The sequence below is a fragment of the Hirundo rustica genome, chromosome 6, assembly GCF_015227805.2.
Source record: "Hirundo rustica isolate bHirRus1 chromosome 6, bHirRus1.pri.v3, whole genome shotgun sequence".
Classification (NCBI taxonomy): domain Eukaryota; kingdom Metazoa; phylum Chordata; class Aves; order Passeriformes; family Hirundinidae; genus Hirundo; species Hirundo rustica.
Window position 1 is genome coordinate 47262114 of NC_053455.1, and position 14210 is coordinate 47276323.

Here is a 14210-nt window from a genome sequence, read left to right on the forward strand (position 1 = left end):
GACCAGCTGGTGAGACAATATTTCTAAAAACATGTAGTGTTTTATAAATATTTGGCATTAGGATGCTGAACAGCTGCTTCTGTTACAAGGGCACTGGTAAGTGAAGTTCCTATTACCTTGCTGACTGAACACAGACATCTCTCATTAAAGATCCAAATCCACAACCCGCTGGTCAGTCTTAGCCATCATGACAGTTTCTTATGAGAATAATATCTATCTGGTTGGAGGCTCTGGTGTCTCAGTGGGAATTTAGCAAGCTATTTCCATCTGTTGCTGCAGGCTGTGTTTCAGAGTATGGGTTCATTTGTGACTCATGTTTCTTTTCTCTCCTTTCCCTCCCCCTTTCTCTCCCTCATCTTCTTTCCTCTGCAGAGGGGGTAAGAATGAGCCAGAACCAGAGCAACCAATCCCTCGAAAGGTGCAGATTCGTTCTCTCCCTTCCTTGGAGGATATTGATCCAGACGTGTTAGATAGCATGCACTCGTTAGGCTGCTTCCGTGACCGAAATAAACTCTTACAGGACTTGTTGTCAGAAGAGTAAGCACTTGCTCAGTCTTCATATCAGTTGGGTGTCCAGGGGCTGGGATGCTTATGACCCTGGGGAGAAGTAGAGAGCACTTTAACTGATATCTCTCTCTGAGTGACTGGTAAGAACTTCTCACCCTCTGGCTGCTCATTTGCTGGTGAAGTGCTGGGAGCAAGCACTGAGCCTTTCTTGCTCCATGGGTCAGAAGCTCGCAGCCTGACCAGCAATGGAGGCACTGTGCTTTTTGTTCCCTAGCTGCCAGGCCAGGTCACTTCATTAAAACATGGGCTGCACAGTCCACGTGGGGAGGTATCATTGCTGATATTTGTGTTGGATATGCCTTTGTTTCCAAATTTTTATTTATTTCAAGCCTATGCCTAAAAGCTGGTGTATCTCCTGAGGTGTTAAGAGGGACATGGAATAGAAAGACCACTTAGAGGTTCAGACCTGTCTGGGTGCCACTATTTGTTTGGACTTCCTGGGGACACGTAACCTTGACTGTCCTGTGCCCTCGTTCTGTGTGTGCAACATGGGAATCTTATTTCCTTTCCTCACTAGCTACTTGTTGGAGACAGTAAGGGTCTCCAAAGCTTTGTGGGTTGTGTATCTAGCTGTCATGTACATGAACACTTCAACTCATTTAGAATAACTATGACTGTTTATTTGATGAGAAAGTTTTGTATACATGTTGACCTTTTTTTCTTTTCAAATGTAACGATTTTTTTTTCTGTTTTTCAGAGAAAACCAAGAAAAAATGATTTATTTTCTTCTGCTTGACCGGAAGGAGAGGTATCCTAGTCATGAAGATGAGGATCTTCCCCCTAGAAATGAAATAGGTACTGCAGATATGACCTCAGTCACCATGAACCATCTGAACTAGTTCTTCTTCACCTTTTTGTTTTTGATTCTAATTTTATTTTAATTTAAACCCAAACCCTAACATCGCTGTTACCTTCCTGGTGAAACGGTGTACACAGCACTGGTGAGAATCCTCAGCCTGGGGTAGGCAAGTCTGTTCCGTGGTTAAACTAGAAGGCTTCATCTTTCAAGACATGTCTGTCTCACAGCGCAGAAACATCTAAGTATGTCTTGAATGGGATCTTAAAAAATGTACTGTGAACCCACAGGCCGGCTCTATGCAGGCAGATGAGGTTTAGTAGCAGTATTTTGGCAGTGGCAGAATTTTCTAGTTACAAGTCTCCTTGCAGTGTTGCAGAAAGGCTGCTCATAGACTTCAGTTAGTAAGAAGCTGTGTAGCTGCATCCCTCTGCAGTTAAATGAATGCACATTCTCTTTGTAAGTGAAGAGGAAAGTACTGCTGAATGCATGAATCTTACAACTTAGCTGTTTTATAGTACATAAATCAAACTCCCATGTTTTTAGACTTATAAAGATTTTAAAAGCTTAATGCACAATAAGATTATATATCTTACAAAGCTCTTGTGATACCACTTTATTCCTATTTATTCATTGGTTTATTTAGGGTGCTCCTGATCACCACTAATCCAGACAAGAGGAAAACTGCTCCCCAAGGAGCTAGCTATATAAGTGACTCTTGACGTGCAGACAAGTTTAATAAAGGATTAGTCACTTCTAGCAATGATCTGGAACAGTATTTTGCATAGAAGTGTGGAGATTTTCAGGTATTGTGCTTCAGCACTTTGAAGACTAAAAGCAAAGTGCCCTGTATTTTCACTGGAAACCCTGGAATCTCACAAGCTTTCAGGGCAGTGCTGTATTGCACTGTATTTGTTAATGCTTCATTGGATTATTGACCTATCCAAGTTCCAGGCTCCAGGCCCTAAAATTTTGCAGGGAAATCTGTTCTATGGGAGAAGAGATGAAAATTCTTAGTTAACACAGCAATTTTTAAACTCCTTCCTGGATGGAGCTACAGAGAACATGTTAGCAGGGATCCTGATGAAGATGGGTAGGTGTGCCAGCTGCAGGTCTTGTGGTCAAAAGCTCCTTGCTCAGTCCGGTTTGTCATCTGGCACTCTGCTAAGCAGCTTTTGACACAAACAGATTATCCTGCCATGTAAGGACAGCATCATCTTGTTTTAGAAATGCTTTTGTCATAAGAAAAGAAAAAAAGTGACTCTAGAATTTTCAAACCCAGCATGTAAGTGGATATGTAGCTATGCCCTAAAAGCATTGTACATCTCTTCCACATGCCAAAGTATTTTTATGTTTTGAACTGAAATATTATGGTCCACTCTTGTATTTTGTTGTGCAAGGAGTGAAAATGTTTCCTAACAGGGACACACTGACTGTATCTATGTCCCTCTCCCACAGATTTGAGCATTATTCTTTGAGTGTTTGTATGTTGTATTTCCTCTTTGACAGGGGGTTTCCTTGTCCTCTGTTTCCCAGCGGTATCTCTGAGAACATGGGGCAAGGTTTAATTAGGAGCAGTCATGTGTCTGATGAATATCTCATCATTAGCCATTAGCTATGGCCTTGCACAAAGAAAGAAAAGCAGAGAAAAGGTAACAGTTTAATAATAGCAGCTTGAAGAAACCATGTTCATGAGAGATGTGCATTGTCTGAGCTCTTGTTAAAAAAACCCACGCATCTAAGGGTATTTTGCTTTTTCCTCTTTGTTGGCATATTAAGTATCAGAAAGGATGGATGCAGGTAAAAATATGGCCAGCTACAGCTTGCCTTCTCTTCTAGTGTCCCTTTGTTTCAGCTGTGTGAAGTTTCTTCCAAGGGCCAAGGAAGGGCTACTTCCAACATTTTTCACGTGCAGCTCCATTTTCTTTACTTGAAAACAGAGGAATGAGAAACTTCTCAGTAAAAGGAATTAATGTCAACTAATGTCTCCTTGGGGAAAAGGATTTTGTGGGGTGAAGTTTCTTAATAAACCAGAGAAAAAAATGTTGGCCCAGAACAGATACAGAAGAGAGTGATGCCTCATCCAAACTCAGAAGATGAACCTTTATTTCCCACCTTCCGTGAGAAGGTGGATTTATAATTGGATCATTACCTGTATGATTCTATCTTCTTGTGTAAAAATCCTTAGGAATGGCTTTGCTTTTCTGATGTGAAATAAAAGGAAAATGCATCCTTAGTACTCTCACTGTCACTGGACTACAGCTTGATATTATTTTTTTTGTCCACCGTGTCCAGAGAGTCAAAGAAGAGAAGGGCAAATACCGGAAATTTTCCTATTTTTAATTCCTAGGCTTCTGCAAAATCTTCCACATCTTTTGTATGACACCACTTTAGTCATTATGGCGGGATGTGTGTATTTAACTAATCCTTTCGTATCTTTAGACTTGACAGTGATGGTGCCCTGTCATTTCTTAATCAGACCTTTCTAAAAAGTACATACAATACTTACTACTCTCAGCCATGTATAGTGTAGGATTGTAGCCAATTTTAAATAGGCATCAAATACCTTTATTAGAAGCTCAACCACATTAATGCAAGCTTTGGATGTATTTTCCATCTACTTTTGTGAATTTGCTGTTCCTGAATTTATGGGTGTGTTTCACCACCTGCTCTTTTTGCTTATTCTCTGTCTTTGATAGCTTAAAATATAGATTAGAAATCAATATATTCCAGCATCTTAAGCAGCAAGGACTGATATAAAAGAATCATTTAGCTTGTGAGCAGTATCCTTCTCCTCCTCCATTGTTCTGCTGATTCCCTCATGGCCCCTCTGGCTAATGTCCTTCTCTCAGGTTTTCTCTTTCTGATGGTTGTACAAAAAACTGTCATTCAAGTTTTTAGCTAATTCCTCTTCCATTTTTTTCTTTGCTGTCCTTTAAAGTCCAGCTTTTAAAAAAATGGTCTGTCACTTTTGAAAATGTCACTCAGCTGAATTTCCGTTTCTGTTTTGAGCATGCATGGATCAAATTGACTTTTAAAATACATGTTCATAAAATATTTTTCTTGTTTCTTTCTATCTTTCTTGTTTAGTTTCTATTGTTTGAGCTTATTCATCATCATTCTTTTGACATTTGATGCTTTCTTCATCTTCCTTCTTCCTTTCTTTTAAACTGCACTATTTTACCTTCCTTTTTTGTCTGATATCCTACTACAAAACTGGTGTTCATTTTGTGTTATATATACACTCTGAACATAGTTGTTATGTGTGTTACTGTGCTGTAGATACACTCTTGAACTACCAGTTGTTCTGTTGCATGAATTCCGTCTCATGTTTTGAACTTGCTTGAAGAAGCAGGAGTTTGAAATATCTAAATCTTGTCCCAGCTTACTTTTGACCACTTACACGTATGAAGCTGAAGTCACACAGTATGAATGCTTTATTTGGTTTATGTCCCTTTTCCCTTTGTTTTTCTGCCAGCTTTATGCACTCTTCTTTTTTTTTTTTTTTTTTCCTTTTTTTTTTCTTATCTGGAGGTCATTGCCTATACCATTTTCTACTATCTTTTTTATTACTGGATAGAGTTTGAAATGGAGTGAGATTCAACTGCACTTTTTTTTCTAATTAATTTTTAAGTAGAACATTATTACTGCTAACACAAAGAATACTTGGGTTATACTGTAATGGGGTCAGTTGTCATCACTAATCCATTTGTATTGAACCATCTTTGCTTATGCTTATTGTTTCAAGGATAAGCTCTGCCTCAAAGAGATCTTATTCTAAAAAACATGATGTTAGAGAGAGAGAAGAAATGAGTACATGGTGGGTGTGAGAAGGGCAGGATAAAAAAGAGCAGGCAAGTAGAGGTGGAATTGTCAAGTGTGGTATTTCTGGTTTTGCACAGGAATCCTGGCAGAAGAAGAAGCCTTAAGGACTGGGCACTGTGAGATTCTTTTTAACAGCAGGGGTGAAGGATGCCTTCTACAGTGGTCACTCTTCAGTAAAATTAAAAATGTGTCTATAAATAGAGGCAGGGAACTGAAATAGCCCAGCCAAAGGAAAGAAAATCCTTCTGTATTTTTTTCTGCCCTTCTCCTTTATATTGTTTTTATACTGCCATGAGAGGTGTTAGCAATAAAACATCTAAGCAGGTCTGTAGTTGGTTCCCTGCTTCGCTGGGAAGGTGTGGATGATTTGGCAAGTCACCTTTTGCAATTCATTTTGATATTTAAATACTCTTTTCAGAACAATTTAAGTGCTCCTCAGAACCTCAGTAAATATTTGTCAACATCTCAAGGATTTAATTGCCTTTAAATATCTCACTCTTATACCTCAGTTTTCACTCTGCAAATCTAAAGCAGCACTTTGATACCTCATAGAATTGTTACACAGTAGAAAGTGTAAAGCATTTCACTTACTATAGTAGTAAAAGTTGCATGGTGTGGCTCTCATTGAAGATTTGTCTCAGGTAGACAAACATGTTTAATTTGTAATTCTTCTGAAGGAGGAAAAATGTAAATCAGTGAGAAAACCCTGAAATCTAATCTTAAAGATGCAATAAAAGGGTTTGTTTTCAGAGCAGAATGCAATTCTGAATTTAGAGTGTGCTCATGTCTCTGTGTCACATTTAATCTGGCTGGCAGGGATGTGGAAGGCAAGCTCTAGCAACCTGAGTACATATACAGGATCCCTAGGTGGCTCATGCTCTGCCTAACATGTTGCTTGTGCCGTAGTCCATGCTGTCACCTTGTATCATCCTGTTATTACTGTTATCAGCTTTGCAAGCTAATTTCTGCAAGCCGTAGTATAGTTGTACCTCTGTTTTACAGTGCTCATAATACCTTCAGGGCAGTGGCAAGGCTCCTTCTCTCTGCAGGTGGATTTCAGGTTATGCTTGCAAATTTGGGAGAAAGGGAGAGACTGCAAATGTTCACCTCCATCATGAGGAGATGTATCTTCGTAGGGGAGGTGCGAGAGTGAAATTGTTGACAGAAGGTTTAACCAACCTGCATGAGGTAAGTCACAAGTAAATGGAGCTGACAGCGTTTTCTTTCCGTACAGATCCCCCCAGGAAGCGTGTGGACTCCCCAATGCTGAACAGGCATGGGAAGCGGCGGCCAGAGAGGAAGTCGATGGAGGTTCTCAGTGTGACAGATGGCGGATCCCCAGTTCCTGCTCGCAGAGCTATTGAAATGGCGCAGCATGGACAGAGGTGGGTCTCTGCTTCACCCAGGAGCCCTGCCTGCCTGGGTCTGCTCCCCTCTTTTGTATTATACATACAGAGGAGCTGTGGGGCTCTTCTGTTCACACCAGGACTCATTACAACTTCCAATCACATTTGCAACATGATCTGGCATACCGCAGTGCTTGTGCACACAGGACCAGAAGTCCTGCCAGGGGCTTAAGGGTTCTGTTTGCTTGCAGCTATTCCTCAGGAAGCCACCATGTCCTCTGGGCAAGACACATCTCACCTCTGTTTAATTGTTGAGGGCATGGGCATGCATGAGGGCTTTGGGAGGTCTCAGACACATGTCCTGTCAAACAGGATAAATTACCTTGTGCTTGTTCTTCTCTGACTCCAGAGCCTACAATAGGAATCTGTGTGACTATCTTGCATTAGGTTCCTAGCTTTTGGGCATCTGAAGTTAAACGAACACCATGCTCCATGTCATCAAAACTACTTGAATCTGAAAAGCCCTGTCCAGGCATCTGTAGATGCCTCCAAAATGTGCTGTTAGAGCCAGCATGCATCTGAAATGGCACATAAATCACCACGTGCTTGTAAAGCAATGGAATATATATAATTTGCCTCTTCTCTATCAAAGAGTCTGTCTTGTGGAGAAAAAGCAAAGGAAAATGGTGTCTCCTCAAGGCAACTCTGGGAGAGTAAGTGAACTGTGGAAATTCACTTATGTGAACCATGAAAGTTGCTTCCTCAGTCCCTATGACTAGCCTAAGGGAAGCACATGCATTTGGTTTCACACTTGCATTAATCAATCAATATAAAAAAACTTTCTGTATATGAATGATGGTGATGATGATGCTGTAACTTCTGTTTCTGTTTTGACATAATTTTTTATTTGTTCAGCTCTTAAAATCTGTTTAAAAAAAAAAAAAAAAAAAAAAAAGCTCCTGCTGTGCCCAGAAGCTTCCTTTGCTGACTGAGAACTGGGAGAAGAACATGAAATAATTTCATAGATATTCCAGAGGTCCCTAGAATTGCTGGAAACTTTTCCTGGCAATTGTTACAGTTCTATCTACAGTGAAGAAGGAGTGGTGATTTCCAGAATCTGCTAGGACTTATTTCAGACTGGATATGTGGCCTTGAGACTGTCATAGCGACTTGTTGACATATTGTAGGTTGGAAACCTGTCTCAAATACGTGATTTGGTGTGAGGTGTGGGTGAAGGAAGTGTTCAGGCTAGGGTGTGCTCAGTGTTCCTAACAGGCGTCAAAGGTGTTAGGATGAGCGCAACACTGACTCCTTGTTCCGCCTGCAGTGCTTACTACACTGCTGGGAGATGCATGGGACATGAGGCTCCTAGAGCCAGGCAAAGGCAAATCACTTTCCCCCACCTCAAGGCTCCTTCACAGGGAGTGTCCAACTGGATGGAACCAACAGGAAGTGTTAAATTGATCACAGCATTTTCTGAGAGCTGAAACCTTTTCTTTCAGCTCTGAATTTTGAGTTTGGATTCAGAAGCCTGAAGAGGCAAAGCTGTGTCTTGCTGTCTGAAGTATTTCTTTTGCTTTTAAATGTCTCACTCGATTCTGCACACGAGGAAACAGTTGAAGTCAAAAGGTCTGGGATAAGTTCAGGGCAGAAATATATCCAAGCTACATATCAGTAAAGAACGGCTTTGGCTTAAGGAGGAAGCAAAACCTGCAGGCACAAAAGAGATATGGGGCAATGCATACCACAAGTCAGGAGCAGACATAAAAGTGTGATTAAGGGTGGAGAAAGGGATGTAATAACACCATGATGGATGATGATGGGCATGGTAGTGCTTGTTTTTGAAGGGGTTAAAGGGAAGATGTTATTTTACTCCACGTGTGAGCTTCCATAATTCATCCCATCCCCGTCCAGAGATGACAACGGCACATTTTGTGTTGCTGGCAGCACAGTCGTTTATAACACGAACTGGCTTCATTAAGGAACCCCACTGCATGGGGAGTGTCTGGGGACGATGCATTGCTGATGGGGCACCATCTGTCAGAACAGTCAGTAACAAAGTGACAAGTGCCTTCCATCAAGAATGGGGATTTTTAATGGCTAGTTGCATATTATATTCCATGAAATGACCCACTGACAGTGGATTTTACAGCAGTAAGGTTTAGATCCCCAAGGTGGATGCTTTTTTAAGAATTACATTTTTTTCTTTTTTTTTTTATCTCAAGAGATGACTATTCAGTGATTTTATCCTACAATACTAGGAAGATTGACCATGGAATCAGGATCTTTAGACACAGATGTCTTGTGTAAACATCTGGAGACACAGTGCCATTGCTTCTTCCTTGAGCTGGCAAAGATGCACTTCTAACCAGTGGGCAAAACACACCCAAGTGTCTTGTGATCTACTCCTACTGTCCTCTTTCCCAGTAGGAAACAGATGTTTGCTTGCATAAAGAGGATTTATGTTACAACCTACATGATACATGTCTGTATCATGATCTGTGATTTCAGTAACCATATGGGGGCCCTGTAAGTGTCTGGTCTTGGCTTGTTTAGGGCATACCTTTCAATGAAATTTAAAGCTTGGCAGCCTCCAGCCCTACAGGCTGCGAAAGTATTAAGTGAAAATATAAATAGTAAATATAATCCTTCAGTGACTTGGTTTTGAATAATGGACAAGGGAAACTCACACAAAAGCTGCTTGTGGAGTTTACAGGCTCCTTGAAATGCTTGTGCCGACGTCTCCAGGTGTTCTCCAGCGGATCTTTGTAAATGGCAAAGTTGGTATGCACAAACTCTAGCCCCTCTAAAACTGGTGACTCTAAAACTAAATTTTGTTAATTCTTGGGTTTCCCTGCTAGTTTTCAACTAAACAGGTTCATAATTATATCTTAATTACTTCTGCTGTTCTCATGTCCTCACCTCTCAGACTATCAGGTATTTCACTGACATGTCAAAAGAAAAGAAGTAGGTTGTGAGCTTAGTTTAACATCAGGTAATTTGTCCCTTGTGCTGAAATCACACGGGAAGGATTCCATGGGAGCTAGAATCCGGTGGGGATATGCCAGAAATTTTCAGCAGCTTTGCTGTGAGGGTCCAAAAACCATTCTAAAATGGGCTTCATTAACTATTCATTTTCTTCTAGTTTTTGAAGTGGAGAGCTTGCATGAGAGATCAGCCAACATTAGGAAGCAGTGTTCTGTGGAACAGTGAAGTATATTACCAGTGAAATATATTACAGAGAGTTGCCCTTTTAGCAAAGCACAGGGAATTTCACTTCTAAGCTGCAGGGATTCAGACCCAAGATGAGAAAGAAGGGCATTTCTCTATACACTGAGTATAGGGAAGAGAGTTGGGAGTTAAGTGGTAGTAGACTCTACAGATTAGAATATAAAATGGATTACTGTTCCTCTAAGAGCCTCTATGGTCTGATTTTACCCTTTTTGAGAGCATGCTTAGTATTGAGGTCTTCTGGAATAGTCGTGAGTAATGAATGCTTTGCAATGAATGCCTTCAGGCGTGTTCTGTTTTCCCTAGACACTGTGACAAAGTAGGTGGTACCTGGGTTTTAAATTGGATAAAGGAGAGCAGGGTTTACAAGTATGCATGGGGGAAGTCATCTTAGACCTCAGAAGTCAGGGGAAGATAATGAACTTGAGCACTGTGTAGGTGTGAGCCATGACTGTAAAGCTAAAGAAAGGTTTTTCAGAGCATTGCTTAAAAAGGGGAGGATGGGTTGGGGGGCTGGGTGTCCAGCATTGCTACAGGTGACTCTCTTTTATAAAAATGTCCACACTAGTAACTCTGTTTTCTCGCTTTGTTCCTGCCATAGTAAAACAATGTTCAGTAAAAGCCTGGATATCTCTGAAGCCAATCCCAAATTCAACAAAGAAGAAAGGTATAAACACTGACAATATGTTCCTCTCCTCTACCTCACTGCTGAGACCTTAAAGATGCAGTACTTACCTTCTCTGTGTGGGGACAGAGCTGTTCTCTCTCTTCTCTTTAGAGGGAAGCAAAGAGGGTGGGATATTTTCAGCTCCACACTGTGTATATTTTTGTACAGTACCATTCATTTGAGGTTATCCTCAATGCAGCCTGGGACTGTACCAATGATTTCCCCACTAAAATTTCATCCTACTGCTATTTCTGGTTCAGTTCTGCCATGAGTAGAAGTTCTGCCCAGGGTAGAATGTTTATTTGCTTAAGGCTTCTTTGGGAAAGATATGAATATAAAACACTAGGAAAACCCAGAATGTTCCACTCTCAGCATTAGAAACAGCAGCACAACTGAGTGAGTGACAACAGTGGTAGGAAACTTTGGAAATTCAGTCTGATATACAACATATTAAGGACCTCTGGTAAGAGACAAACTGTTTAAGACTACCCAGAGGACGCAAGAAGAAAATGTGATTGAAAACAGGGGTTTTGGAGGATGATTCTAATCTAGCAGTTCAAGTGACAGATGCTGAAGAACAACAGAAAGGGTAACTCCCACCTGTCAACAGAGACAATGGAAGACAGGTAGGCCACCACATTTATGGACTTTGAAAGGACTTATGTGGGTCCATGAACCCCCCCCAAAAGTTCATACTTTTGTGAAGGTTTTTAATGTACATAGTGCTTCTAAAATTTTGATCTCAGAGGAAGAGAATTTTTCTCTGTGTTGAGAACTGGCATCCCAAAGGATAACTCTTCATCAAAATGTAATCCTTACACATTTGGACAAACACTTAGCTGACCCAAAGGGTACGAGTATGGCATATAATTCAAAAAGGGATAAGCAATGGCTTCCTTAAAGGAACCAATGGACTTGGCAAACCATTCTTATTTCCATTTCCCCTTTTCATAGAAATCTTTCTATATAGAGATAAAGGTGGCCTTTAAGCCTCAGGAGATTTGCAGGATGTGTGAGGAACCATTTTGGCCTTCTGCAGTCTGAGACAGTCTTCTGTGGTCAGCATTTCAAGTCCTGAACCTGCCACAGTGAGGAACATCATGCATCTGCAGGAGAGATTGTGCCTCCTGTGATGTGTAAAGTACCCTGTCTAAGATGCCAAAATACCAACAAGCATTGGACTGGACTTGAATTGTTAGCAACCTTATAGTTCCACAGCCACGAAGAAGTAGTGGTCATATAGCCTTTAGTGGCTGGGCTTTCTTGGACTGTTAGCATGGACATGGAAATTCCAGTTCCTTTCTCTGACACTCCCTATATGTAAGTTCTGCTCTTGAATATGTGGCACTTGTTGCATTAAAAGTTACTACAAAGTTACACCAAAGATGAGCTTTTTCATAGTAATTAGAAATCAGGTCCAGCAAAAGAGATGCAGAAATTTTGTCTGTGGCAGGAGAGGAGTCTTTCAGCAGATGTTCTGAGCACCATTTCTTCTCCCTCTGTCCTTCTCTGGCAGCTGCTACAACTGTGGTAGGAGCAGAAGAAATAACACTTTGGTACGTTCTGTGGGAATTTCTTAAATCCACACAGGCATTTTGTGTTCCCTCTCAAAGGTGGTATTTTTCAGACAACAGGAGAAGAAGTTTAGAGCATGTGTGAGGATCACCCACAGTCCTGCTCATTCAAGGAGCAGGTTGAATTTTTTGCTGTGATCTTACTTCCCTTCCACTTCTAAGTGTTCAAATTATGGACCTCAGTGGTGGGAATGTGAGAGAACCCGGATTCTAGATCTGCGCACAGCCACATGAAAGGAAGGGAAAGGCGGCAAAGAGGATCCCAGTAAAATGGGGTCACATAATCAGGGTGGCCATTAAATTTTTGTTCAGTGTTTAATTGTCCAATTTTATGATACCTTTTTTAAAGGAATACTGCATCTTTAAGGGTCCCTTCCCTCTAGATGCACATGGTTGTCTTAGTAGCTGAGGCCACTGTCCCTTTCTTTTTCTTTTTCTTTCTGACTTTCTTTCACCCCCTCTTTCAATGCTTCTCTTCTTCTGTATCTGGGTTGCTGCAGCTCCGTAGTTTACTTGCTTCGGTATTACAGGGAATGCACATGTCTGCGCTTTTGGGTCTATTGTGTCCTGGGATTGTTCATTTTTTTTTAAACCTCATTCCCCCTTTTCTTTACCCTGTTGTCAATTTGCTTTCCATTCTCTTTGTTAACCTCTTCAGTGCCTTCCCTGTTGGGAAAATGACTTGAAAGAAACATTATTGAACCTTCTTGCACCCATTCTATTTACATTTTACTATTCTGCATGTGTGAATATGGGTGTATTTTCTGCATAAATATACACACAGGTTCCAGTATATACAATGGGTGTCAATTTGCTCTTCTCAGTTACATCACTGTAGATAGATTGGTACAGGTACAATTGAGGACAGCATTTGTTCCTAAATATATACATATATTTGTATATATATGAATTAGATCTTACTCAAATTTGCACTCCACAGGCTGAAATATAAATGGAGTGTCACTCAAACACATGAAAAAGAGCTTACTGTAATGCTTCTTTCCACTTCTCTATCAATGCATAGCAGAACAGCTTTTTTGTTCTATTCTGACTAAGTTTTCATTTTAACTGTTCTCAAAACTTCCTTGGTGGCTCAGCCCAGCACTTGCAATGTTGATGTAACTGGAGGCATGGCTAGTTGCACTGAGCGGTAAACTGTGAAATCTACTGGGCATATATTAAATTTGGCATTTCTGTCTTGTGGCGAATGGATTTTCTTCACCCAGCCAGAGGTGGCTCTGGCAGCTTGGGAGCCCCTTATTGAAAATTCAGAGAATGAGAGAGAGAAAGTGACAGAGAGGAAAAAAAGCATTGCATCCAACTTGAAAATAATTTGGCTTAATAACATCAAGCTGCTTTTTTATTTCTAATCTAATCTTTGTTAATGTGAAAAGGTGGTGACACTTTCCTGAGTTTGCTTACCTGCACCCCTAAAAACTTAATAACCTGACTATTCTAATTCCATTCTGATTGCTTTAGTTAGTAGATAAAAATTAAGAATACTGACGTTTCCAATTGTCACTAGCCTTCAAAGTCAAGGTGCCAGAGATTCAGTCTGCTTTTAGAACTGCTTTTTCAGACTCTTTTCAGCACGGCAATGATTTATTCTCCATTCACCTTTGAAAGATTTCCTTTGCAACCTACAAGACCCAGAGACTGAATTTATTTTAAATGAAAAATGAGATCCTGGAGCACAAGATGGCATCCGCAGAGATAAGTGCTGGGTTGCTGAGCTGGTACGTTCTAGCTGATCTGAATTCCTGACTCTTAAGACCATCATGACTAATAAGGCAGTATCAAAGCAGATTCACAGCTTGAGCTACAATCTTGTACCCTGGGCTCCCAAGCTGGCTCAGAAATGCAAGCTTTAATAACCAATACGTTTCACAGTTAATTTGTGGCAAAAATAAAGTACTTCTTACCAGGCCAGCTTAGGGGACAGAGGGACACTGCACTGAACAATCTGGGGACAAAAAGAACGATTTCCTGGATAACAGTATGATATAACTCTGCCTTATGTAAGAGGCAGAGAAGAAATGCAGCATGAAGTATGAACCCCATTGCTTTGCTGGCCGCTTTGATTGGGATTTGGCTGGGAATATATTTTTGCAGCCTTATTTATGTGCCTTTCCATATTCCCCAGTGCCAAAGTTGGATGTGTCTGCAACATGTGAGTGGGAGAAAAGTTGTTTTCTGGTCAATGA

The 14210-nt window shown here is 40.8% G+C and overlaps 1 protein-coding gene across 1 annotated transcript in view; it reads left to right on the top strand.

The window, feature by feature from the left end:
* The window catches only part of BRSK2 (BR serine/threonine kinase 2), a 311906-nt gene that overhangs the window by 255416 nt on the left and 42280 nt on the right, over positions 1-14210 (top strand). Inside the window, exons 11-14 of the mRNA XM_040066118.2 lie at positions 373-537; positions 1265-1362; positions 6423-6573; positions 10367-10432. Of these exons, the coding sequence (XP_039922052.1) occupies positions 373-537; positions 1265-1362; positions 6423-6573; positions 10367-10432 (480 nt within the window). The remainder of the gene's footprint in view (positions 1-372; positions 538-1264; positions 1363-6422; positions 6574-10366; positions 10433-14210) is intronic.